This window comes from Hyperolius riggenbachi, chromosome 2, assembly GCF_040937935.1.
Source record: "Hyperolius riggenbachi isolate aHypRig1 chromosome 2, aHypRig1.pri, whole genome shotgun sequence".
Lineage (NCBI taxonomy): Eukaryota > Metazoa > Chordata > Amphibia > Anura > Hyperoliidae > Hyperolius > Hyperolius riggenbachi.
In genome coordinates, this window is record NC_090647.1 from 409801594 (window position 1) to 409828334 (window position 26741).

General features: G+C 44.9%; 1 protein-coding gene across 1 annotated transcript in view; it reads left to right on the forward strand.

Moving 5' to 3' along the window:
- Positions 1-26741, forward strand: part of LOC137544514 (amine oxidase [flavin-containing]-like) — a 266964-nt gene that overhangs the window by 118747 nt on the left and 121476 nt on the right. The window contains exons 2-3 of the mRNA XM_068265600.1: positions 9256-9350; positions 24291-24428. Of these exons, the coding sequence (XP_068121701.1) occupies positions 9256-9350; positions 24291-24428 (233 nt within the window). The remainder of the gene's footprint in view (positions 1-9255; positions 9351-24290; positions 24429-26741) is intronic.

The following is a 26741-nucleotide window of genomic DNA, read 5'->3' on the forward strand; positions in this document are numbered from 1 at the left end:
CTGCTGAGTAATTGCCCTTTGAAAAGATGTGAGATTTTGGAACTGTAAATAGGAGGCCCAATGAAAGCCTATGGGGGATTTTACCAAATTTGGAGCCCTGTAACTCTGGTTTGCAGAGATGTAGGGAACCCATCTTTGGAGCCCAAGTCTAACAATATGTCTTCTACCTGCATGAGACATTTCGTGAGATTCAGACGTTGCTAACGGCCATTGCTGCGATTTATGTACGTCAGACTCGCCACCATTGAAATTGCCCAATAAACAGGTTTTGTGACCCTAGGCTATGACCTCTTCGGCCTAGGACTGCATTGAACGCGACCCACGCATTGTGCGCATTCTGGACAACACCAATTACTGGGTTTATACCCTTCTGGATCCACGGTACAAACACAATGTTCCAAAACTGCTTGAAGAAAGAGCCAGACAGGTCAAAATGGAAGAATACCAGCAGGCCCTTGTGGAGACTTTAGAGAGGAGATTGACATCCTCCCCCTCCTCTAGCCAGTTGTACGCCGACAGACTGACTTCCGCAAACCCAGGACGACCAGGAGGGCAGCAAACAACACAAGCCGCAGCTAGTGCCTAAAAGGGAATGGTATCGGCAGTGTCCTTGGAGTGGGAAAATTTTCTGACACCCATGCAGCAGCACACAGAACAGCAAGCGTGCAGATCCACCTCCAACACCGATCGCCTGGAGAAGATGGTCAAGGACTACATGTCAGATGGCGTAGCTGTGTTGAACAATCCATCTGCACCCTTCAACTATTGGGTATCGAAGCTAGACACCTGGCACAAACTGGCAATGTACGCAATAGAGGTGCTGGCTTGCCCGGCAGCCAGCGTTATGTCGGAACGCTGTTTCAGTGCTGCCGGAGGCATCGTCACAGATCGGCGGCGTATCCGCCTCTCCACAGAAAATGCAGACCGTCTGACTCAAATTAAAATGAATCAATCCTGGATTGGAAACGACTACGCAACACTCCCGGACCCCAACCAAGTAACATGAACAATGAACATCTGTGATGGGTTAGCGTTTCCGGTCCCTGTTTATTGAACCTCTCATCTGTATTACATTTATGACTGCATGGCGACAAAATGCAAATTGCTATCCGCACGCTTCTTGTCCTCATGCAAGGCCTGGGTTGTTGTGTCTCAAAGCGTGGCCTTCTCCTCCTGCGCCACCCTCCTCTTGTTCCATCACGTGTGCTGCTGCTGGGTTAGCGTTACCGGTCCCTTTTCCTGGAACCTCTTATATGTATTACATTTATGACTGCATGCCGACAAAAAGCATGTTACCTGTGCAAAGAAAACAGACATTTCCCGCATTTAAAAGACAGTTTTCCCTTTGAAACTTTAAAATCGATTTTCTCAAAAACTATAAGCTCTTTTTGCTAATTTTTTCCCCTCTTGTACCCACTCCCAAGGTGCACATACCCTGTAAATTTGGGGTATGTAGCATGTAAGGAGGCTTTACAAAGCACGAAAGTTCGGGTCCCCATTGACTTCCATTATGTTCGGAGTTCGGGTCGAACACCCGAACATCGCGGCCATGTTCGGCCTGTTCGGCCCGAACCCGAACATCTAGATGTTCGCCCAACACTACTGTCAAGACACATATGAAGCTTCAAAAAAATCTACAGTCAGATCTTCTTTTCTCCTTCTCCTCAATAAAGAATCCTTGACCCCTTGACATCAAAAAGATAAAGTTTTAGTATGCAGTGGAGTTCCCCAGGAGCTATGATTGCATAAATGTCCTGGGCTTTCATACCCATGCCAAGGAGAAGGCAAACAAAGTCTTGCTTACCCGGGATCCGGGACTCCCTGGTCCATTTCAGACGGGCCACATTCCTCCTTCCCCTCGACAGGGGCCCATACTCCCCCTGCTCTAAGGGTTCTCTCCTACCACCAGAATGACCTCCATCCTTGCAGCCTTGGCATAAGAAAGGGCTTATTTGTCTGAGCCTCTGGAGCCACAACCAACCGACAGAGAAGTATCTCCACCCCTCATAATAAAGGCCAGACCAGGGGCAGAAGATGGAGGGGCCGGCAGCCCACGGACAGATGGTTGACGTTCACCAATACTAGTGATAACTTCCATACATTTTTCTCTACCTTCAGCATTATAACAGAACAAAACCTCATTCCTAGAAACTGTATACCTAAATTAGCATCACCTTACACAATGGAAACAATGTTTCCCAGGTCAGTATCTGTAAGGATCTGCACATGCAGATCCTTATCAAGGCAAAACAGAAATAAGAGATCACTTGTAAGGAAAAACTGAGGTCTGCACAGATTGGAACGCACAGACTTCTCCTTACCAGCCACCACCAGGACACCAGCACCATTTTGGGTTTGCACAGCAGCACTACCATCAACCACAGCAGCCATCACAGAATCAGAAACTGAGCTAGGGGACTGGGCAGTGCCATTTTGGTTTAATGTGCATGCTTTCACATCTTCTCCAATCTTTGTTTCTTTCAGCTTGCTCTTAGCTAGACTCACTTCAGCAGATGCAGGGCCAGGATTCTGCTTAGGAATCTTAACAGCTGGGGCACCATTTCATTCTTACTCACTGGCACTTGTTTCCTCCACCATTTCCATGGCCACCTTCATGTCCTCCACATGTTCACCCCAGGTTTTGCTGGGTTCTTTCTCCTTCACCTTCTCTGTGGGTTTTGAGGCTTGAACAGCTGAAGGGACCAATTTCTCCTCCTTTCCTTTCTTCACCTCCTTCATCACAGCCTTTTCTCCGGTCTTACCCCCAGGGGTCACTTTCATCACAGCCCCCTTGGTAGACCAGAGCCGCTATTGAGCCTGGTTCCGGCCGGCCTCACGTGAAGGGCCCCCTTTTTCCTCCAGCTCTTCCAGAAACTCCCTCTGGGCATCAATTTTCCTTTGCATTTCTGCAGTACCCGGGTCAGTTTCCAGAAATTCTGCCCTCCATCTCACACTGAAGCGGTGTATCTTCTCTTTCAGTTGTCTCTTCAAGGTGTCATATAAGTCACTGTGAAAGTTCATAGCCTTAATCAGGACTACCACATCCTTGAACACCTCTGTACAAGTAGACCCCCCTTCCCCTGGGTCAGGTCATGGGGGTATGAGTCAACTGCTCCATTGCTGGAAGCAGCCGACTAGCTTAGAGAGGGCCCCTGCAGGCCAAGGCCTAAGCAGGGACCTTAGGCAGTCCACAGGCTGAAAAACAATCACCAAACTGGGGCAGGTATAAGCCAGTTGAGTAGTTCTCTGGAAGTTCATAGGAGCTCCACACCATGGCCCATATGCAATTAAGTTTTTCTCCTGAGTTTTCTCCTAGGTGATATTTTTAAACTTGTCAATAAAACGCATTTTAAGCCACCAGAAAGCAAGAAAATACTCAAAATAATTTTGATAGTACTTTTTCATCTATTTTTTATTACTTTTCCGTTGAAAAGTCCTGGAAAGTTATTTTAAACCAAAAATGAAAAATTATCTCCTGGGAGAAAACTCAGGTGAAAAGTGAATTGCATATGGCCCCATATGTCCTCTCCGGTCTGGGCTGCAAATGAAAGCTTCAGTCAGTGCAGACAGTCTAATATTGAAGCAGAGTTATATGCAATGGCTCTGGTATCAGGTTCCACACACTATTACAAATGTTTATGTTGCACATAAGATACATTTCCTCTGCTTCCTGCAGAGAGCTCTGAGACAGGCAGCTGCTGAGAGCTTTCTCTCACACACAGGGTTAACAGATGTATTGGGAGAGAATCCCACCTCCTCTCAAGGTTCACTGGCCCATCAGAATAGGCATCCGAGAAGTGTGAAAGTAATTTGATAACGGTAAACAAACAGATTAGCAGTCAAATTTATACACCCGTACTTAACAGCACTTCCCAAACAATTCCTATCTCAATTGAAAATTGTTAACCAATAATGTTCCTTTAACATTGGATCCATAGACTGTCAGTTTTGCAATCTGGCAAAATGAACAAAAAAAATCAATTTCGTGTTGCAGTGTGAATTACTGGTAAGTCTTAAAAGTACTTTTTCCTCCATAACTTTAAACTACAAGAGTGACCCTGACATGCATAGCATTTATGGTGATAGCATGTCTGGGGGCTTCAAATTGTGCTAAAACCTTGAGAATGGGACACATTTTTAAAAATGTGTTTTCTTGGCTAAATTTTAAAAATTCTAAATGGTCTATGAAATGCAAATCTAATGCCTGGTACATACAATGAGATTTTCTGGCAGATTTACTGTCAGATCGATTATTTCCAATAGGTCCGATCTGTTTTCCGATCAATTTTTCATAGAAGTGAACGGAATATCGATTGTAAATGAGATCGGACCTTTGGAAATCTGGCAGTAAATCTGACAGAAAATCTCATTCTGTTTATGAGGCATACGTTGATTGCTGGGCTATGCATACAGAATACTATTTGTGTACTTAATTTGCATAAACCTGCATCAACTCAGAATTATGTGCGAGGCTATGTTGGTGGGTCTGGATCAGGATACGATCATGAGGATCATGCAGAACTTCCCATTTAGGTGGGCCCAGTCTGGCTTATCATACCTGGGAATTAAACTTGCCCCATCGAATATGGAATTGTATCAACAAAACTTCCCCCCTTTGTTGAATAATATTAGTAAAGACCTTGAAAGATGGGATGTGGAGTCCTTTTCATGGTTAGGCAGAATTAATATCCTAAAAATGACGGTGATGCCTAGAATACTATATTTATTCCAGGCTGTACCAATTATGCTACCTCCGCATTTTTTCCAACAGGTAAAACGACTATTCATGAGGTTTATTTAGAAAAAGAAACCTCCACGCACTAGACCTACACTGCTGTATGCGTGTAGCGAAGGGGGGGACTGGCGGCGCCTAATGCACACTTGTATCATGCAGATGCAGTGTTGATTCGGGTGGTGGATTGGTCTAGACATAAGGGCAATAAACAATGGGTGGAGATGGAGCAAGAGTTGGTGGCCTACCCTATTCAGTATACACCCTGGATTGGGAAATGTGCCAAGATAACACACCCGGCAGGTACTCTGATAAACCAGACCTTGACCTTATTTTGTAAGTATAGGGAGCGGGGGGGCATGTCTCCATGGCCAACTCCCATGATACCATTATTGGGGAACCCAGGGTTAATTGGTAGCATCACACGCGAGGAATTTCCACGCTGTAAAAGCTGTGGGAAACTAAGAGCATTAAACTCGATTGAGGAGGGGAACTGGATTACCTTGCATCAAATTAGGGAAAATGTGGGCAACCCTGGGCTGGATGAGTGGGGCCTTATCCGCTTTCGCCACTTTTTGGGGGCGATGGGTAGCAAGAGAGAACTCTCCAGGAAACTAACTGTATTTGAAGATTTGTGTAGAGGACAGGAGGCGAGTAGGGATACTCTTTCACGAATATATGACATCTTAAACGATGAAGTAGATCCAGCAGGATATATTAGGGTTAAGTGGGGGAGGGACTTGAATAACACATTTACTGATGAGCAGTGGGGGAAAATCCTGTTGTTTGTCCATAAATCCTCAGTGGCATCCAAAACACAATAGTCCAACTATACTTTTTTACGAGATGGTATTGGACTCCAGACAGGTTAAATGAGGCCTTCCCGAATGCTTCACCCATGTGTTGGAGATGTAATAAAGAGCGAGGTACGATCCTACATGTGTTTTGGGGATGTGCAAGCTTGGCAAAATTTTGGACGGATGTGAAATGTTATATACAGAAGATCCTGGGGGTCACCCTCCCAGATGACCCTGCCTTTTTTTTGCTGCATGTAAATACGTGGAGCATCAAGAAATATAAAAATTCACTCCTGAGGCACCTCCTGAATGCCCTTAAGATCTTGATAACTAGGAAGTGGAAACAGGCTGTCCCTCCATCAATAGGGGACTGGATCAGAGAGATAGATGATATTATGAATATGGAAGATCTTATGCATATGGTGCAGAATAGATCGGATGTCTACTACAATACATGGGCTAAATGGTTAGAGTTTAGATCTTCTGAGGAGTATGCACGGGCACGAGACTCATAGGGTCACTGAGTGTGTGAGGGACAAGTGAGATTGATCCATTTGTCGATGGCAGCCCAGGTCTGGGATGTCTTGGGGCAGTGGCATGAGGTGTTCCCCTTCTATTTTGTCTTGTTTTTGTTTTTTTTCTTGTTTTTTTGTGTGTGTGTGTTGTGTTTTGTTTGTTTTGTTTCTGTATGGATGGTTTGTATGTTTAGAATGGTGGGCTGGGGATCCTGGCTCTCTCCCCTTAGTAACTTTGGTAAAAGGGGAAGGATTTGGGAGACTAGCTCTGGGGGATAGAGTCCAATTTAGTAGGCTATGCTTGAATAGAGGTTATATGGACACGCCCCCTGAAGATGGTGGAATAGGGTCTGTGTGAGGAGATTTTTTTTTTTTTTTTTTTTTTTTTAGGATGGCATTATGGTTAATTGGATTTAGGATGTGCTTGATATTATATTGAGTATGATATTTATTGTATTTGTATATTTGCTGGAAAAAATTTTTTTTTTCTATAAATAAAGATTATTAAAAAAAAAAAGAATTATGTGTACGTCATTGATCTTCTTAATTTAAAATTGATGTTCTCAAACGGTTAGGTATTTTTGACATATTCTCATCATTGATCTTTACTTGAATAGCAAACTAATAACAATAGCTTGTATGAGTTCTTTGCAATTAATGGGCACCATAGACTTCCTTGCAAAATTTACTGTATGGCTAATTATGGCCTCAGATTCACAAACAGTTTGCATTAAAGTACAACTGAAGTGTGAAGCATATGGTCGCTCACACACCTGAAACAAGCATGCAGCTAATCTAGTCTAGTCTAGTCTAGTCTAGTCTGCAACGATCTGCTCATGGCAAGGGACAGAGGGGAATGCTCCATCCTAATCCTGTTGGATCTCTCAGCTGCTTTTGATACAGTTGACCATAAAATCCTGCTTAACAGACTGCAGGAGTACTGTGGCATCAGTGGATCAGTCCTCCAGTGGTTCAGATCATTCCTGACTGACAGAACACAGAGAGTATCCCTAGGACCTATAATGTCCAAACCTGCACCTCTACAATTCGGAGTGCCACAAGGATCAATCCTATCCCCTCTGCTGTTTGCAATGTACATGTTGCCAATCGGTACACTTATCCAACGACATGGCCTGACGTACCACTGCTACGCCGATGACACACAGCTATACCTGTCCTTCAAACCTGGTGGAACAGACCCTACCCCAAAAATAAACTCTTGCTTAGCTGAGCTTCAGGCATGGATGAATGATAACTGGTTGAAACTGAATGCTGACAAAACTGAGGTCCTGTTTGTCCAAAGCCAGTGCTCGCCATCAAAACAGCTCTATCCTAAAGCAACACCAATCAGGATTGGGAATTCAGACATAAACAGCTCCAACCTTGTGCGCAGCCTTGGCGTACTAATCGATGGGGAATTGAGTTTCAGAAACCAAATTTCATCTGTAGTTAAATCTTCCTTCTTTCATCTGAAGAACATTGCAAAGATTAAACATCTGATTCCCCCAGAGGATCTTCAAACCCTAGTCCACGCCTTCATCACATCACGGCTGGACTACTGCAATGCCCTTTATGCTGGCCTCCCCAAAAAGGACCTGCGTCGCCTGCAATTAGTGCAGAATGCTGCTGCCAGATTGCTAACAAACCAGCCTCGCCACTGTCACATTACACCGATCCTTCGCTTACTGCACTGGCTACCAGTAGAATGGAGAATACTCTTCAAGATTGGACTGCTGACATTCAAATCCCTGCACAATCTGGGCCCTGGATACATGAAGGACTTGCTGAAGCTGCACCACACCTCTCACAACCTCAGATCAGCAAGTTCTATAAACTTGGTCACTCCCAGAGTGCACCTCAAAAAATCTGGAGACAGAGCCTTCTGTCATGCTGCCCCTACTCTTTGGAACTCCCTACCACACCCAGTAAAGACAGCACCATCCCTGGAGCTATTCAAATCCAGACTGAAAAGCCACCTGTTTAGCCTGGCATTTCCAGATTTATAAAATTCTTCCTCTGTACCACGATGGTCGGAGCCATGCTTATGCGCTTTGAGTCCCACGGGAGAAAAGCGCTTTACAAATGTTATTTGTTGTTGTTGTTGTAGTCAGACTTCAAACAGTCAAAGAAAAAATGCCCTGCGCTAACTAGCTAGGCTAAAGTCACTTATGCAAAAAAATGACAGGTGTTATCATTTTTGTTGGTGCACTTTGGAGCTGCTTCTAACTGGGTGGATTCCATGTACTGAAGTGTATGGATAAAACAAAAAAGAAGCGCTCCAATAGTGCATTACATTTTTTAATGAGGATACGCAATATAATATTGCACTTACATTTAGGTTTCTTTAAAATCAGCGTGTAGTGGCCTGCCCACGATTGTAACCCTCTGCCGCGGTCTGGCCAGGACCTGGAGATGCGACGTTGTTGTTCCACGTTCCGCTGGCTGCGGTGTCGCCAGGAGGGGAAGGAGGGGGCGTGACCGCTCACGTAAATGCCTCTACGTTACTACCGGTTTCAACGCTTCCTGCGCCTTCATCAGGCCTATTGAGCGCTTCTTTTTTGTTTTCTCCATACTAGTCAGACTTCAGTCAAACACTTCTATACTGCATGCTTGCTCAGTGGTTCAGGGTCTATGTCTTAAATTAGTTTTTTGTGTTCCCTTAAAATAATCTCCATGGAGTGGCAATACGGTAGTAGAACTAGACAATGGCTCATTAACCCCTTTCTTGAACATGCCTTTCATTGGCCTTTTTAGTACAAACAGGTTAAAGTCAGGTGGAGGAAATATTATTATTCTAAAATCTGATTTAATGCATTTTTCCTGCTCATCCCTGGTGGTCTGTTGTTGTAAATTGTAATATTGGCTGTTTTTACTGGCACTAATTGCTTCTTGAGCTCTTGGGGAATATTATTGGTTTATGACACTTGTTAGTTTTCTAACTTTGGTACACCCTACACTATTCAGTGTTGTATAATGTACATTTTTGTTTGGTTTTTATGTGTCCTTGTCATTGGATAATATATTTGAGCATTAGATTGTGAGGCCTTCTGAGATACAGTTAGTGGCAAGACTATACACACACATGTAACTCAACACAGCTTTTTGTTAGAAAGCATGTCACATTTTTTTTTCATTTAGGCACATGCAAATCTTGTCATATCTTTATGTAGATTAATTCTGCACAAATGTTATATGTATGTGTCTCTTTTAGGTCTTTCAGCAGCCAAAGTGCTGGTAGAATCAGGTTTGAGTGTGGTAGTCCTAGAAGCACGAGATCGTGTTGGTGGAAGAACTTACACAGTGAAGGTGAGTCATCTATATATGTTCTAAGGCCCTATAAAATTGTTCACTGACAAACCAGTTCATTCCATCAATAAATGTAGGCAGTGCTGGCAATTGAAAATAAATAATTTATGGTCTTTTTCCACTTAAAGGACAACTGACCTGAGAGGGATATGGAGGCTGCCATATTTATTTCCTTTTAAAGGACTTACGAGGTGACATGTGACATGATGAGACAGACATGTGTATGTATAGTGCCAAGCGCACAAATAACTATGCTGTGTTCCTTTTTTTCTTTCTCTGCCTGAAAAAGTTAAAAATCAGGTATGAAAGTGACAGTTTCTGTCTGGGTCGGGACCGGGTCGGACAGGGTCAGACTATAGCATAACCCTCACTGATAAGCAATTACAGCCATAAAACGTTTTTCTGTCAGTAAATGGCTTTTAAGAACAGGAAAGAGATAAAAGGGGTCAATAAATCATAGATTTGAGCTCTGGCATACTGCAATGAATGTGTCATTGAGCAGAGACAATGAAACAGTAAAAACTTAAAAACTAGATTTAAATATAAAATAAAACTGTGGGATATGTAAAAAATACATTTTTAGGAGAAGTAGGATAGATATAATTGTTTTTCTCCGAAGTTTATTTTCACCTCGTAAGTCCTTTAAGAACACCATTTGCCTGGCATCCTTCTGGTCTGCATATAAAAAAAAGTCTCTGTTAAAAAGGGCACCAGATACTGCAGTTATTCAATGTATCGATTAGTAAAATGGGTGCCACAAAATGCCATAAAATATTGTTTATAATACTGATATTGTACTATTCCACACTGTAACATATATTTATACATCTAATAAAAGTAATAAAATATCAGTTAATTTACTGGTGTTCTACTCCTTTATTCATATAGTAAAATATCGGTATTATTTACTGATATCTTACTATGACCTAACCTCTCCCTACTCTCACATAGAACCCTCTCCTGGTGGTCCCTAAGCTTAACCCCCATTTTTTTTTGTGTAATACAAATGCGTATACAATCAATTGTGCTTTTATGTAACATTGAATAAAAATGATAACTGAGGAGGCAAAATATAAAAATAAACCATTTCTTTATATATGTTTAAGTGAGTTTTTGAAAAACTATAATTTGTAACATAGGTAAGAATCGCGGGAAGCTGCTTGTAGTGATGCAAAAAGTTAAAGGGACCCTGAGCAGTGAGGGAAATTTAAAATTGGCTGCGAGTGGTCACCAGCGTACTTGCGGTATTTTTATATTCACACGGAGCGCACGGTAGCGGCACGGAGAGGAGTTCACCAATCCCTGGTGGCCACACAGAAGGTGACTCCATCTAAACTACAGTGTATCGCTTAGTGCCCCTTAGATTTATGATTTTTTAATGAACTTTTTACAATAAACGGAATCACACTATTGGAAGCGGGCCTTCCTGTGTGTTTTTTTCTTCACAAGCTGATACCAACCCCGAAATAGGAGGCCACTACGGATCCGCATAACACACGGACTACGCCAGAGGCAGCAGAGCCAGAGAGGCGACGGGGGGCCATACACCCCGAAAGCGCTGATTGGTCTGTCTGTAGACCACAACTGCCGGTGAGTGGTTTCATATAGGGGGGCAAGGTGGATGCCTGCTTTATTGATGTCAAGAGCGCATTGACTGTTTTATATTTCTTAAATTTAAAATTGGTACTCACCTGGGATTCCCTTAAGCCCACCGTTGGCTGTGAGGTCCCCTGGTGTTCTCCTGGCTCCATCCTGGGTCCCTCTGGCGGCTCCGTTGCTGCCTACACTCCCGCTGTCGGGCCTTGACTTCCTGATCAGGGACGCACCTTGTCATCATGCCGGCCGCTACGCGTCATCGCGGTGGCCAGCGTGACAGTACTGCGCATGCGTGGTTCATAGAAAACTACGCATGCGCAGTACTGTCACGCCGGCCCCCGCAATGAAGCATAGTGGCCGGCGTGATGATGAGGAGGATCAGGAAGTCAAGGCCTGACACTCAGAGGAAGTCTCGCCGGTAACAGAGGCACCAGAGGGACCCAGAACGGAGTCAGGAGGACACCGGGGGACCTCGCAGCCTATGGTGGGCTGGAGGGAGCCTGTCATACTCACCAGGTCCGTGGCTCTCAGCACTTCCAGGCAGGTGTCTCTACGCGTGCGCGCGGAGGAATGCTGGGCCTTGTAGTCCCTCTTGGAACAAGATGGCGCACAGTGTTGCGCGGCGCACGCATGAGCGGAGTTGTGCACTGCGCATGCGCAGGCGTTAATCCTGGCGCCAGATTCAATTGCCACCAGTATTTAAGCAGCACTGCCTTTCGCTGCAGTGCTGCTTGTTCTGGCAGTTTGGCTAGTTTACTAGTGCACTTATCTATTGTATTTCTGATCTCCTGTTGTGACCCAGCTTGTGAACTCGACTATCCTTGATCTCCGCCTGCCCTGACCTTTGGCCTGTGACCCCGACCATCCTTGATCTCCGCCTGCCCTGACCCTTGGCTTGTCTTATGGATTACATCGCTCCATTATTAGTCTTTCACCCAGTATGGTCCTCCTGTTCTCTGAACCACTGTGGAGCTACTTCCAGCGCAACCTGGTGGGCACTAGGCAAGGAAGTCCGGCATCTCCACTAGGTAGGTGTTGGTGAAGACCCGTGGTCACTCAGACTCTGTGCTGGAGTGGTTCTATATCAGTGGTGAGGTCAACAGCCTCCTGACCCGTAACAGAGCCCCAGGTTAGTACCAATTTTAAATTTACCCCACTGCTCAGGGTTCCTTTAATGTGTTAACAATTATTTTCTGAGAAAGTACAAAACAGTTTTATAAACGTATATACAGTTTTAGAAACAATAAATTGTTAAATAATAGTTTATTGTGATCGATAACATTGGTATGGAAATGAAAGTTTAAAAATAACAAGTGATATAGTTGTTTTATATTTGTGCAGCACCCTTTTTATACAGTCAGTGCCAGTAGAGGAAACGTTTGTATTGATGTGAATGGGGCGCCCTTTTTAATAGATGCCATTATTAGCCCTGCACAGAACTCACTTCCCCTGGATCCAGCGCTGCAATTTTCCCTCCCTCCTCAGGGTGGCGCTCTACCCCTATAGTGAGATGACTGTCTGTTGTCATATGACAAACAGCAATCTCACCCAAGGGATCAATAGCCTGCAAGGACTGGAAGAAAAATGGCTACCAGCTTCTGGATCCTGGGGGGAGGTGAGTTAGAAATGACGCCACACTGTGCTGTGTCTCTATACCTCCCGGTGGGTGCCGGGATAACCGCTTCTGGCTTCTTTTTTCCACCATGAGCCTGACTTAGGGTTACTGCTAAGGAGGTTGAATATGCAGAGTACACAGGACAATGGCATTCCAAAATCATGTTTCCTGTTCACATGCTATGTGTTTTTAGTGTAATTGAAAGAGCCCATTCAGTTGAACAATATGGTACACAAAAAAAATGCAGCTGGCACTGCAATGGCAACTTGGATTGCTTAATTGGAAACAAATTACATTATCGATGAATTATATGGTGGCAGCACTATTTGGGAAATGCACCCTGCTTGTATAATGTGCACTCATGTAAATAACCCAATTTGCACTTTATGCTCAATGCATCTAATGCAGTTTGCATAAATGCCAGTAAACTTTACATTCATTGAAAGTACACTTAAAATCTCACTGTATTGTGGCTCTGCCCCAGTGGCCTCAATTCACTAAAAGGCAGTTCAGTAAAATCATTTTGGTTAGTAAATTAATGCATTCGGTACTTATTTTTTCTCCAAATTCAAGATTTTCCGTATGAGGCAGAAGTTCAGTAATTTACTGAACAAACATGCTTCAATTCAGTAAGCCCTGTTCAGTAAGGGGTTGATTCATTAAACAGCCGTAACAATTAACGAGTGTAAGGAGTAACGCTGCACGCATAACGTGCGTTATAGCTGGAATACAAGATAGCGCACTTTAATTAGCTTTTGGTAGCAGCATAATAGTGAGTTCTAATTATTGTTAAGCCCATTATTGTTTTAATGCGTGTAATACTTTGCGCTGGTAAAGTTTTACGCACATAAAAATATATACAGTGGTTTGCAAAAGTATTTGGCCCCCTTGAAGTTTTCCACATTTTGTCATATTACTGCCACAAACATGAATCAATTTTATTGGAATTCCACGTGAAAGACCAGTGCAAAGTGGTGTACACATGAGAAGTGGAACCAAATTCATACATTATTCCAAACATTTTAAAAAAATAACTGCAAAGTGGGGTGTGCGTAATTATTCAGCCCCCTGAGTCAATACTTTGTAGAAATACCTTTTGCTGCAATTACAGCTGCCAGTCTTTTAGGGTATGTCTCTACCAGCTTTGCACATCTAAGGACTGAAATCCTTGCCCATTCTTCTTTGCAAAACAGCTCCAGCTCAGTCAGATTAGATGGACAGCATTTGTGAACAGCAGTTTTCAGATCTTGCCACAGATTCTCAAATGCATATTGATCTGGACTTTGACTGAGCCATTCTAACACATGGATATGTTTTGTTTTAAATCATTCCATTGTTGCCCTGACTTTATGTTTAGGGTCGTTGTCCTGCTGGAAGGTGAACCTCCGGCTCAGTCTAAAGTCTTTTGCAGACTCCAAGAGGTTTTCTTCCAAGATTGCCCTGTATTTGGCTCCCTCCATCTTCCCATCAACTCTGACCAGCTTGCCTGTCCCTGCTGAAGAGAAGCACCCCCAGAGCATGATGCTGCCACCACCATATTTGCCAGTGGGGATGGTGTGTTCAGAGTGATGTGCAGTGTTAGTTTTCTGCCACATATAGCGTTTTGCATTTTGGTCAAAAAGTTCCATTTTGGTCTCATCTGACCAGAGCACCTTCTTCCACATGTTCGCTGTGTCCCCCACATGGCTTGTGGCAAACTGCAAACGGGACTTCTTATTCTTTTCTCTTAACAATGGCTTTCTTCTTGCCACTCTTCCATAAGGCCAACTTTGGGCAGTGTACAACTAATAATTGTCCTATGGACACCCCCACCTGAGCTGTAGATCTCTGCAGCTTGTGCAGAGCCACCATGGGCCTCTTGACTGCATTTCTGATCAGAGCTCTCCTTGTTCAGCCTGTGAGTTTAGGTGGACGACCTTGTCTTGGTAGGTTTACAGAGGTTTACAGTTGTGCCATACTCCTTCCATTTCTGAATGATCGCTTGAACAGTGCTCCGTGGGATGTTCAAGGCTTTGGAAATCTTTTTGTAACCTAAGTCTGCTTTAAATTTCTCAATAACTTTATCCCTGACCTGTCTGGTGTGTTCTTTGGACTTCATGGTGTTGCTTCCAATATTCTCTTAGACAACCTCTGAGGCCGTCACAGAGCAGCTGTATTTGTACTGACATTAGATTACACACAGGTGCACTCTATTTAGTCATTAGCACTCATCAGGCAATGTCTATGGGCAACTGACTGCACTCAGACCAAAGAGGGCTGAATAATTACGCACACCCCACTTTGCAGTTATTGATTTGTAAAAAATGTTTGTATTGTATTGGTCTTTCACGTGGAATTCCAATAAAATTGATTCATGTTTGTGGCAATAATATGACAAACTGTGGAAAACTTCAAGGGGGCCGAATACTTTTGCAAACCACTGTATGTTAGCAATTTCAATATTGTCTAGTTTAACAGTGGTTAGTGGCCTGAGATAGGGGTCCAAACAGGCATAGAGCTCATCAAAGGCTGCCCTGTTCAGCCTTGTCAGCCTCATAAGTTCAGCATCGTTGAGCAAAGACATATCCTTGCGCTCCCGAAAGAGGCGTGGCATGGGTCTCCTGAACCGCTCATAGCTCATCCAGTCAAACCTCAAACGGTTCCATCTAGGAAGGAAATAAAAAAAAAATTATAAAATTTCACCATAACTATTCATAGTTTTCGAATGTTATAAATAATAATTTATGTGATCAATCACATTTAATCAGGGGTGAGCCTGGGGTGCCTGGCACCTGGGTGCAAGATTTTCTCTGGCGCCTATGGGAGTGGTTAAATTAACCGCACCCAACCACATAACCACACCCATGTCCTGCCTAATCACACCCACACCTTCCACCTCCTTACGCATGCATGTGATACCCCATTCCTACCCCTCTTCCATGGGCTTGCTCCTGGCTGGCTTTTGCTGCCTGCGAGTCTGCTAGTCTCTGGACTGACTCAGGTTGAAAGGCTCTGCGAGTGTGACGCAGTCACACTGCGTATTTATGGCTGCCTGCGGCCACCCTACTCTCGCTCGCTGTCGTTGGCTCCTCCCCTCGCCAAGCCCAAGCTTGAGGTGGGTTGCCTGTATTTTTCCCGTTGCGCCGCGCAGCCTGCCAGTGTTGCCAACCTTTCACGTTATTTTTTACTGACAAATACCTAAAAATTTACTGACAAAAGATTATGTTTACTGACAAAATTTCCCCACTAAATGCACATAAGAGACAGCGTTTCACCAGTAAATGCACGTAATTACAGACAGCCTTTCATCAGTAAATGCACATAATGAGAGACAGCTTTTCACCAGTAAATGCACATAATAAGAGACCGCTTTTCACCAGTAAATGCACATAATAAGAGACCGCTTTTCACCAGTAAATGCACATAATAAGAGACAGTTTTTCACCAGTAAATGCACATAAGAAACCGCTTTTTACCAGTAAATGCACATAAGAAACCGCTTTTCACCAGTAAATGTACATAATAAGAGACAGCTTTTCACCCCCAAATGCACATAAGAGACAGCTTTTCACCAGTAAATGCACATAATAAGAGACCGCTTTTCACCAGTAAATGCACATAAGACACCGCTATTCACCAGTAAATGCACATAATAAGAGACCGCTTTTCACCAGTAAATGCACATAATAAGAGACCGCTTTTCACCAGTAAATGCACATAATAGACCGCTTTTCACCAGTAAATGCACATAAGAAACCCCGTTTAGGTAGTGAGTGACAGGGAGCCCCGTTTAGGTAGTGAGTGACAGGGGGACCCCTTTAGGCAGTGAGTGACAGGGAACCCTTTAGGTAGTGAGTGACAGGGACCCCTTTAGGCAGTGACAGGGACCCCTTTAGGTAGTGAGTGACAGGGAGCCCTTTAGGTAGTGAGTGACAGGGAGCCCTTTAGGTAGTGAGTGACAGGGACCCCTTTAGGCAGTGAGTGACAGGGACCCATTTAGGTAGTGAGTGACAGGGAGCCCTTTAGGCAGTGAGTGACAGGGACCGTGTTTAGGTAATGAGTGACAGGGACCCCTTTAGGCAGTGAGTGACAGGGAGCCCTTTAGCTAGTGAGTGACAGGGACCCCCTTTAGGCAGTGAGTGACAGGGACCTCCTTTAGTCAGTGATTGACAGGGACCCCTTTAGGCAGTGAGTGACAGGGACCCCTTTAGGCAGTGAGTGACAGATACCCCTTTTAGGCAGTGAGTGACAGGGACCCCCTTTAGGCAGTGAGTGACAGGGACCCCCTTTAGGCAGTGAGTGACAGGGACCCCTTTAGGCAGTGAGTGACAGGGAGCCCTTTAGCTAGTGAGTGACAGGGACCCCTTTAGGCAGTGAGTGACAGGGACCCATTTAGGTAGTGAGTGACAGGGAGCCCTTTAGGCAGTGAGTCACAGGGACCGTGTTTAGGTAATGAGTGACAGGGAGCCCTTTAGGCAGTGAGTGACAGGGACCCCCTTTAGGCAGTGAGTGACAGGGACCCCCTTTAGTCAGTGAGTGACAGGGACCCCGTTTAGGCAGTGAGTGACAGGGACCCTGTTTAGGCAGTGAGTGACAGTGACCCCCTTTAAACAGTGAGTGACAGGGACTCCCTTTAGGCAGTGAGTGACAGGGACAGACTTTAGGCAGTGAGTGACAGGGACCCCTTTAGGCAGTTAGTGACAGGGACCCCTTTAGGCAGTGAGTGACAGGGAGCCCTTTAGCTAGTGAGTGACAGGGACCGCGTTTAGGTAGTGAGTGAAAGGGAGCCCCTTTAGCTAGTGAGTGACAGGGACCCCTTTAGCTAGTGAGTGACAGGGACCGCGTTTAGGTAGTGAGTGAAAGGGACTCTCTTTAGGCATTGAGTGAGTGACAGGGACCCCCCCCTCTAGCCGCCGCCGCCGCTCCCCCCTCACCTTGCAGTATCAGACCCCAGGATCAGCGGCGACCCAACCAGTACGAGCGGGCACCGGACGCACCCGCTCTATATGCGGAAGTGATGTTACTTCCGCATATCAGTGCGGTGTGCTAGGTCCTAGCGCCCGCACTATTGGTCGCCGCCTGATCGAGGTCTGAGTAACGCGGCTAGAGGGAGGGAGGGAGCGGCGGCTAGAGGGAGGGAGGGAGGGAGTAGTGGCCAGATGGGGTGAGCGGCAGCCAGGCGGCGCCTGTCAGAGACAGGCACCTGGGTGCAATGCACCCGCATCACCCGCCCAGGCGCGGCCCTGCATTTAATCATCTGTCAGGGGCCAACAACACCATGAACCTGAGGTGCAGAGAGGGGGATTCAACTTGGGGTCTTGCGGTGCATGTGCAATTCTCAGGCAGCAATTTTCACCTTTGCCTCAATAGCAGCTCCAGGCCAGACTGTCTCCCAGTTTACCAGTGTCCCCAACAGTGTGCCGCAACTTCTCAGGGTCCCCAGCAGTGTGTCGCAGCTTCCCAGTGTCTTACATTAAACATTTATGTCAGCAATCAAATTTGAATAACTATGCAATGAAAGTTCCAAGTATGCATTCATAGCACACACATTACACAACAAACAAGTCACACTACATGGTATCCACGTTACCTTGCCTACAGTGATATACAGTACAATCAATTAAAGTTATGCTTGCTTAACACTGTACACATGCCCAACACAATATACTTACTAATTAAAAAATTATGAAAAATACACATACAGAACACTTACTTGCCCACTCTCAAACTATTCTGAAGTAGGTGCTGATGAGCAAAGCTTATATAGGTTAAAAACAGCTGAAAAATGTTAAGGAGTACCACCTGAATGAAATACATGTGCAATTCTAACATTACGCGCATTATAAGTAATTGTGTGCATTAAGGAGCAATTGCGTGTGTTAAGAGTTAAGGCACGTAAACACTTACGCAACACACGCTCGTACGTTTTACATGCTCAATAACACGCTTCCTTTATGTAACGCTATAGCGCTATTAGCTATCGTTGTTTAGTGAATCAACCCCTAAGTGTCACTTACCAGCTACTGTATGGACCAGGTCAGTGGTGAGGCAGCTGTGTGTGTATAAGTTGTTTTTTTTTTTAGCAGTGCATCCTGTCATCACTTTAGATGTGCTGCCTACTGCCACTAGGGGGAGCTCGTCTGTCTAACAGTATATACAGATTTTCACATGTAAAGGGATGCAGAAAAGCCTTATAAAATGTCACCTTCCCCTGCTCTGCTACAGTGAAGACCCGCCTTCCACAATTTCGGATCATATCAGAATGAGAAACAGGAATGTGTGGATCTCCCTCCTGGCTGCCTGACTCTCTCTAATGGCTTTTGTCAATGTTACCACATGGAGAGAGTGAGTTTTCAGCTAGTAAGAGCTGGAGAAACATATCAAACACTTTTTTCTGATTAACCGAATGCGTAAATCTTTGTGAATTGTAATTTTCTTGAGGCAATTACTGCACAAAAAAGTCAGAAATGTACCTCACTAGTCGGTAATTCTAAATTTCTACACGGTAATAGGTTTAGTGAATTGGCATTTGGGAAGGTGTTACTGTTCAGTAAAATCAGCCGTTTTCAGCCTTACCGAATGCGGTAATGCTTAGTGAATTAAAGGATACTCGAAGTGACATGTGACATGATGAGATAGACATGTGTATGTACAATGCCTAGCACACAAACAACTATGCTGTGTTCCTGTTTTTCTTTTCTGCCTGAAAGAGTTAAATATTAGGTATGTAATGCTGGGCATACACGGAGCGATCCGGCAGCTCGATTAGCCACCGAATCGACTCCTGCCATGTCCCTGCTCGTCCCTGCAGCCACCCGGATCGATTCCCGCTCATCCCCGCGGGCGCTTCCTTATCTTCCGCTCGATTCTGACCAATGTCCACCCATGGGGATCGAGCGGCGAATGGATTACCTGTCGGAAATTATCACTCGAGCCATCAGTGGCTCGATTGATAAGGGAAAACTGATCGTGTATGCCCAGCATAAGTGGCTGACTCAGTCTTGACTCAGACAGGAAGTGACTACAGTGTGACACTCATTGATAAGAAATTCCAACTATAAAACAATTTCCTAGCAGAAAACAGCTTCTGAGAGCAAGAAAGGGGTAAAAAGGGGAATTTCTTATCAGTGAGGGTCACACTGTAGTCACTTCCTGTCTGAGTCAGGACTGAGTCAGCCACTTACATACCTGATATTTAACTCTTTCAGGCAGAGAAAGAAAAAAAGGAACACAGCATAGTTATTTGTGTGCTAGGCACTGTACATACACATGTCTCTCTCATTATGTCACATGTCACTTTGGGTATCCTTTAAGGCCATTGTATACCCTTTGTTTTTTGAATATTTGCAGTGCGTATGTGTGTGTGTGTGTGCAACTCTATTTACTTAGGTCCTATTTCCATTACACGTGGTGTGATGCGCCCGAACTGTAACCAGTGCACGGCAATGGAACAGTTTCTATTGCGTGCTGGTTATGCGGAGCAGTACTGAGTGATCCGAGAATCTGAAGCATGCTGCAATGGCAGCAGCAGTTCCACCAACATACACATAATTTGGAAGCAGTTCCCCAAAATACGCGAAACCTGGCAGCGGATCACCCAAAATACACGTAACACCCAAACGACATATAATCTGGCAGTAGTGGTCCCCCAAACATACACAATCTGGCAGCAGTTCCCCAAAATACACGTAATCTGGCAGCAGCCGTTCCCCTAACATACACATAATCTGGCAGCTGTTCCCTAAAATGCATAACAACGGTTCCACAAAAATGCAGATAATCTGACAGCAGTTCCCCCAAAATAGGTACCCCCAGGTAGCCAGGTCTATAGGTGTCCCCAGTATAAGTAGCCATGAGTATAGTAGTCCCCAGTATATGTAGCCAGAGGTATAGTTGCCTAGTATATGTAGCCAGGGCCAGGGGTATATGTGCCCAGTATATGTAGCCAGTGGGATATGTCCCCAGTATATGTAGTCAGGGGTATATGTGCCCAGTATATATAGCCAGGGGTATATGTGCCAAGTATATATAGGCAAGGGTATATGTGCCCAGTATATGTAGCCAGGGGTATATGTGCCCAGTATATGTAGCCAGGGGTATATGTGTCCACTATATTTAGCCAGGGGTATATATGCCCAGTATATGTAGGCAGGGGGTATATGTGCCCAGTATATGTAGCCAGTGGTATATGTGCCCAGTATATGTAGGCAGGGGGTATATGTGCCCAGTATATGTAGCTAGGGGTATATACGCCCAGTATATGTAGGCAGGGGTATATGTGCCCAGTATATGTAGGCAGGGGTATATATGCCCAGTATATCTAGGCAGGGGTATATGTGCCCAGTATATGTAGGCAGGGGTATATGTGCCCAGTATATATAGGAAGGGGTATATGTGCCCAAGTAGCCAGGTGTGCCCCCAGCAGGAGGGGAGCAGCGCAGAGAAGGAGAGCTATGGGGACAGCGGGGATGGGCGGACATCTCCCCCCCCCCCCCATCCCTCACCTTCATGCTCCCCTTCCTGCCTCTCCCCCTCCAGTGTTTTGAAGTGTCAGGCCTGGCGGCGAAAGTGGGCGGAGACTTACCGCTCTGTGTGCGGCTAGTCTGGTCTTCTAGCCGCACACAGTGCGGAGCGTCCCTTGCGACTGGAACGCGGAAAGTCTCCACCCACTTTCGCCGCCGGGCCCGACACTTCAAAACACTGGAGGGCAGAGGCAGGAATGGTAGCACGAAGGTGAGGGTTGGGGAGGGGGAAATGTCCGCCCATCCCCGCTGTCCCCATTGCTCTCCTTCTCTGCTCTGCTCCCCTCCACACAAGCCAGGGTGAACGGCGTCCACGCTGAAGAAAAAGTGGGTGGACGCCGTTCGCCCGCGTCCACGCAGGACTCGACCCCTGGGCTAAACCATGGATTTTGCATCAATGCTGTAGCAGCACCCCACCAATCTGACAAATTGAGTCATGCACTGGGTAAACGCTCCCAGGAAGCATGCCTAAGGAATAGAAGGAAGAACAGTATCTGCACCAGCCCAGATGTGCTGTGGACTGGCATGAGATGAGGATGCACTGGATTCCTATGGAGACTATAAATAAATAAATACAAAACAGTGGATTCAGAAAATTCTGAAAAATCTCTGTATGCTGGGAACCAGGCCAAAAGCCAATGTTGGATGGCCACGATCTTCAAGCCTTCTGGCAACACTGCATCAAAAACAGACATAATCCTGTGCTGGAAATGACACACTAATTCAAGATAGAATAAGGCAAAGGCAAAATCAAAAATGTTTGTTGTATTTGGGAATTATAAACTCTGCATCCTCAAAGTAAAAGACTTAGGCCTCTTTCACACCAGGACGTTGCGTTAGAGGGGACGTTAAGGTCGCATAACGTGCCCCTAACGCAACGCATGGTGGTGTGGGAGAGGACGTTAGAGTGAGCCGCGTTAGGCGACTCTATCCGTATAAGGTCTACCAGATTGGCGCTGATTGGCCGGCGGGACCTCGTGATGCGGAGTGAGACACTCCGCATCACGTGGTCCCGCCGGCCAATCAGCAGCCGCCAGTGCAGTGCATATTAAGTAGCCATGTGCGCAGCTACTGTAGCGCCATCTCCCCACCTCCTCTCGCCCCCCACTGAGCATGTGCAAACAGTCTAACGCAGCTTAGCCGCATGTAAAGTACTGCATGCAGTACGTTATGTAGACGTACTGCGTTACAATGTAACGCAACGTGGGCACTGTGAACAGCCCATTGATTTTTCATTGCTGTGCGTTGGGGTGCATTACAGGCTGCTCTAACGTGCACCTGTAACGTCCCACTGTGAAACCAGCCTAAAAGGAATATCCAGCTTATGAGCACATACTTTAAAAGCAAGTGCCCATGATGATATGAGGATTCATATTTTTTTTTAGATCACATAGCCTAGATAGCTTACACATCTAGGAAGGCAAAATTCATGTTCTTATTAAGGGGTATCTCTGTTTAAGTTAAAATCCCTAATTCAGCAAAAAATAAAATGAACTGGGGCCGACAGTAGGTACTGAAATGGTATCAAGGTGTGTATTCATTCATGGCAACCAATTAGTGTTTTTTTCACAATAATGCCTCTTGTACATTGTCTTATTATGTTTTGGGCAATACCTATGTCATTTCCCATCAAAAAATTACTTGCTGGTTGAATAAAAGTAACTTTAAGTCAAAATTTGCCAGGGGTATGAATAATTATGGGCAGCACTGTACATGAAAGCGTAAAATTGGTAAATCAAAATTAGATGTGTGTAAGCACCCTGAGACCAAATTTGCTTTGGGTCACCCCGAGCTGCTTGGTTACTCTGTTATACTGGTCCAAGCTCTATCCCATACAGCCATATCCATCCCTGCCAAGTACTGATGAGGACCAAAAGTCCAAAACAGGCTGTCTACATGTGAGGTTGATGTGGCTGTGCAAAATGTAAAGCTATAGGCCTTGCTATACACCAGCAGTTCTGGATGCTAGCCTGGATGACAGGGGCATAGAGAGATAATTTGCATATTCAGTAGTGGTGCATTGTGGGTAGCCACAAATGTTCACTTAAAGCTGAATTATTCCAAGTTTCTTTCTGTTTTAAAGAAAACCTAAAAAAGTTCCCCTGGGGGGTACTCACCTCGGGTGGGGGAAGCCTCCGGATCCTATCGAGGCTTCCCCCGTTCTCCTGTGTCCCACGGTGGTCTCGCTGTGCCCCTCCAAACAGCGTGGATGTAAATATTTACCTTCCCGGCTCCCGTGCAGGTGCAGTATCGGCTCTCTGCTCGGAGATAGGCAGATATAGCCGATCGCTGTCTCTTGTAGTGATTGAGTGGAATCATTTGGACCCAACAGTGCAAAAATTTGGATGGATTGCTTGGTTTGAGATATAACTATATATTCCATTTATGTAGTTCAATCCACCATGCTTGAGGATGGAAAATATTCTGCAATATTGCACTAAAAGCAAGGATTTTTTTCTGCTGCTTTTTGTAAGGATCCAAGTAATATGCTGCATGTTTTAAATCAATACTTAAAAAAAAAAACTAAAATTTGGTGGGTTTGTTTTGTTTTTGTTGTTTACGCGCGTGTGTGTGTGTTTATGTTTGTTTGTGTGTGTCAGTCCTTCATAACTAAGGGCAAGGACATACCTTTCCGAGTCGATTGCAGCCTGAAGTTCCAGATATCTGCCACTCTGCCAGGATTTATTATACAGTACTGTCATTGATTACACAGGACTAGGACTTACACAGGACTAGGAGAGGTGTGTTTGATTCTGGCACCAGTGTATTCAGCTAAAGCACCCAATAGCTGAAATATCAGCAAGGCAATCACTGAAACTCTGCTTTGTCAGGTTAGCATCATGTGTGCCTGAAACTAAGCTTTTTGTGTAATATTTAATATAGTATTGAACATAGATTAAATAAGCATGTATTTATTGTACAGTCTGTTTTTTCACTGAAATATATACTTTATGCTTGAGGTAAAACTAGAACCTTTAAGAATGTCATACTCGCAATAGTGAATAAAAAGCATGCCAGAGCATTTATTAGCTACATATTGCTTTTGTTTTGTTTTTGTTTTTTTTTCTTAGAAAAAAATTTTTCTTAAAATTAATTTCAGCAATGACCCCAGTTATTTTATTTTTTTTTAGCTTAAAAAAAGCATGTTTATCAAAGATGTACATTGGAATGTTTAATGTGTTAGTTTGTAGAATTTTGCACAGTAAAATAATTTTTATTTTATAACAGAATAGCAAAACAAAGTATGTTGATCTTGGTGGTGCCTATGTTGGACCAACTCAGAACAGAATCCTGCGAATTGCTAAAGAATTTGGAGTGGAAACATATAAAGTAAATGAAGTCCAGCGCCTCATTCATTATGTTAAGGTAAAATTATTAAAGAGGACATATTAATTGGCATGAACATAATCATGTTTGAGTTCATATTTGGCATTCATTTTACACTAGCAATGTGTATAAATACAGAGTAAACTCCAACTTCTCTGAGTATAGAGAGATTCATTTTTTTTCACCCTATATGCTGGGGTTTGTGATACCTCCCCTCCACGCACAGATGCCTCCACCCACCAGAACACTAGGGGCTTGATTCACAAGAGAGTGCTAACTGTTAGCACGGGCGTTTTCGTGCGAATTTTCGCATTGTGCGTGATCACGAATTTTCGCGCAAAACGATAACGGTTTTGCGTGCAAGCGCGAATTTTTGTGCAAAAACGATATCGATTTCGCGGGAAAATTCACGTTTGCACTCAAAACTGTTATCGTTTCATGTGAAAATTCGCGATCGCGCACAATGCGAAAATTCGCACGAAAACGCCCGTGCTAACAGTTAGCACTCTTTTGTGAATCAAGCCCTATGTAGGCTCTTTAAAAACAGAGGTATTAAAACGCTTTCCGATTTGTATGAAAGACTGAATCAAAGCAGCACCACTTATTTTTATACTAGTTGCCAGTCTCTGATAAGACAATACGTTTAAAAGGCAAAATAATGTTGCTGAACCCAAAATGTATTGTGTATTAAAGCATGCAAAATGTACCATATATACTCAAGTATAAGCCAACCCGAGTATAAGCCGACCCCCCAACTTTTGCCTTAAAAAATGGGGAAAATGATTGACTTGAGTATTAGCCCCCCCCCCCCCCCCCATATGTGCAGAGTGATGTCAGCACATCTTGGACTGTTTGCCCTGACATACCTCCTTAAACCCCACATGTGCACAGTGACTGTGTGCAATTCCCATCCCCCCCCCCCCCCACACACACACAGCCACTTCAATATAGGTGTGTCACAATCCCCCCCCCCCCCCCCCCCCCCACCAGACCAGAGAATAATGTAAGGCAGAGCCCTGGAATGTACAGAGTACTCTCTACTGTGCATATGGCCGTTACATCCCCCCTCCCCCCCAGACCAGAGAACAATGTAAGGCAGACCTCCCACCCGCTTATACGGAGTGCTCTCTACTTTTTATAATGCCCATGTGGTTGTAGCTAATAAAAAAGCCATTAGATGGCTGTGTGCCACTTTGCCAGCCACCTCACCCCTCCATCCCCCGCTGCCAGACCAGAGCAGTATGGCACTAACCCTCTGTTGTGTTACTTACCTACAGGTCCGCGTCGGGATGATTCATCTCTAGCATGTGAGATGCAGCCTCTAATTGGTATGACAACCTCTAGCGGCGCCTGTTCCACATGGGCATCTGGACGAATTATAGCAAAGAGAGGCTGCATCTCAAGCTAGAGGAATCATTGCGACGCAGACCCATAGGCAACGGAACACAGCGCTGTGCCTATACCAAAGGACACTCGGCGGGGGAGAAACTAGAGAGTCAGTGACATTCCTGATGTGGTCTGATGGGGGAAGGCAGCAGGCACAGCACATGGCCATCTATTGGCCATTAATTTACTACAGTTTTGGAGGGGTGATTCCGGCGGGCATAACGGCACACAGCCATCAAATGGGTTTTAATTGGCTACAACCACACGGGCAGAGCAGAGAGCAATCTGAGCATGTGGAGGGTGGGTCTGCCATTGTTCTTCGGTCTGGCGGGGATGGTGAAGAGGATCGAAAAATGGCCATATAGAAGTTACAGTAGAGAGCACTCTGTAAATGCTGGGAGACGGAAGGGGACTGTAGCCGGCTCTGCTACCTTATTGCGGTGACAGACACACTTGGAAGGTGGGGGGAGAATCACCAACCAATTGTGACTCAAGTATAAGCCAAGCCCCCCACTTTTGGACCACTTTTTTGGTCTCAAAAACTTGGCTTATACTCAAGTATATACGGTAATAAGCTAAAATGTGCAGTAATCCCACCTCCATCAGAATTAAAAATGTGCTTTCCTGCCAAAGTATAAAAATACATTTTTGCAAAAACTAAGAGTTTTTTTTAAAGGGAGCCTGAAGCCAGTTATGTTTTTAATATGTTGTAATAGTGATATGTGCTTTTAAGGCTGACATACCTTTGTGCAGTGGTCTATTGTTACTGCAGCCTTTGCCAGCCGGTAAAATCATCTTCTGCCTGTGTCCCCCCGCATTGCCACCCATCTCCACCCTTTTCCCTGCCTCTTTGCCTCCCCTCCGTGTGCATTCTTATAAGATACACTGGACGCAGTTGTGGGACACGCGCAGGAACAAGCAGAGTGAGTCAGGAGTACAAACTGCCCGTTCACATTACGAACGCGG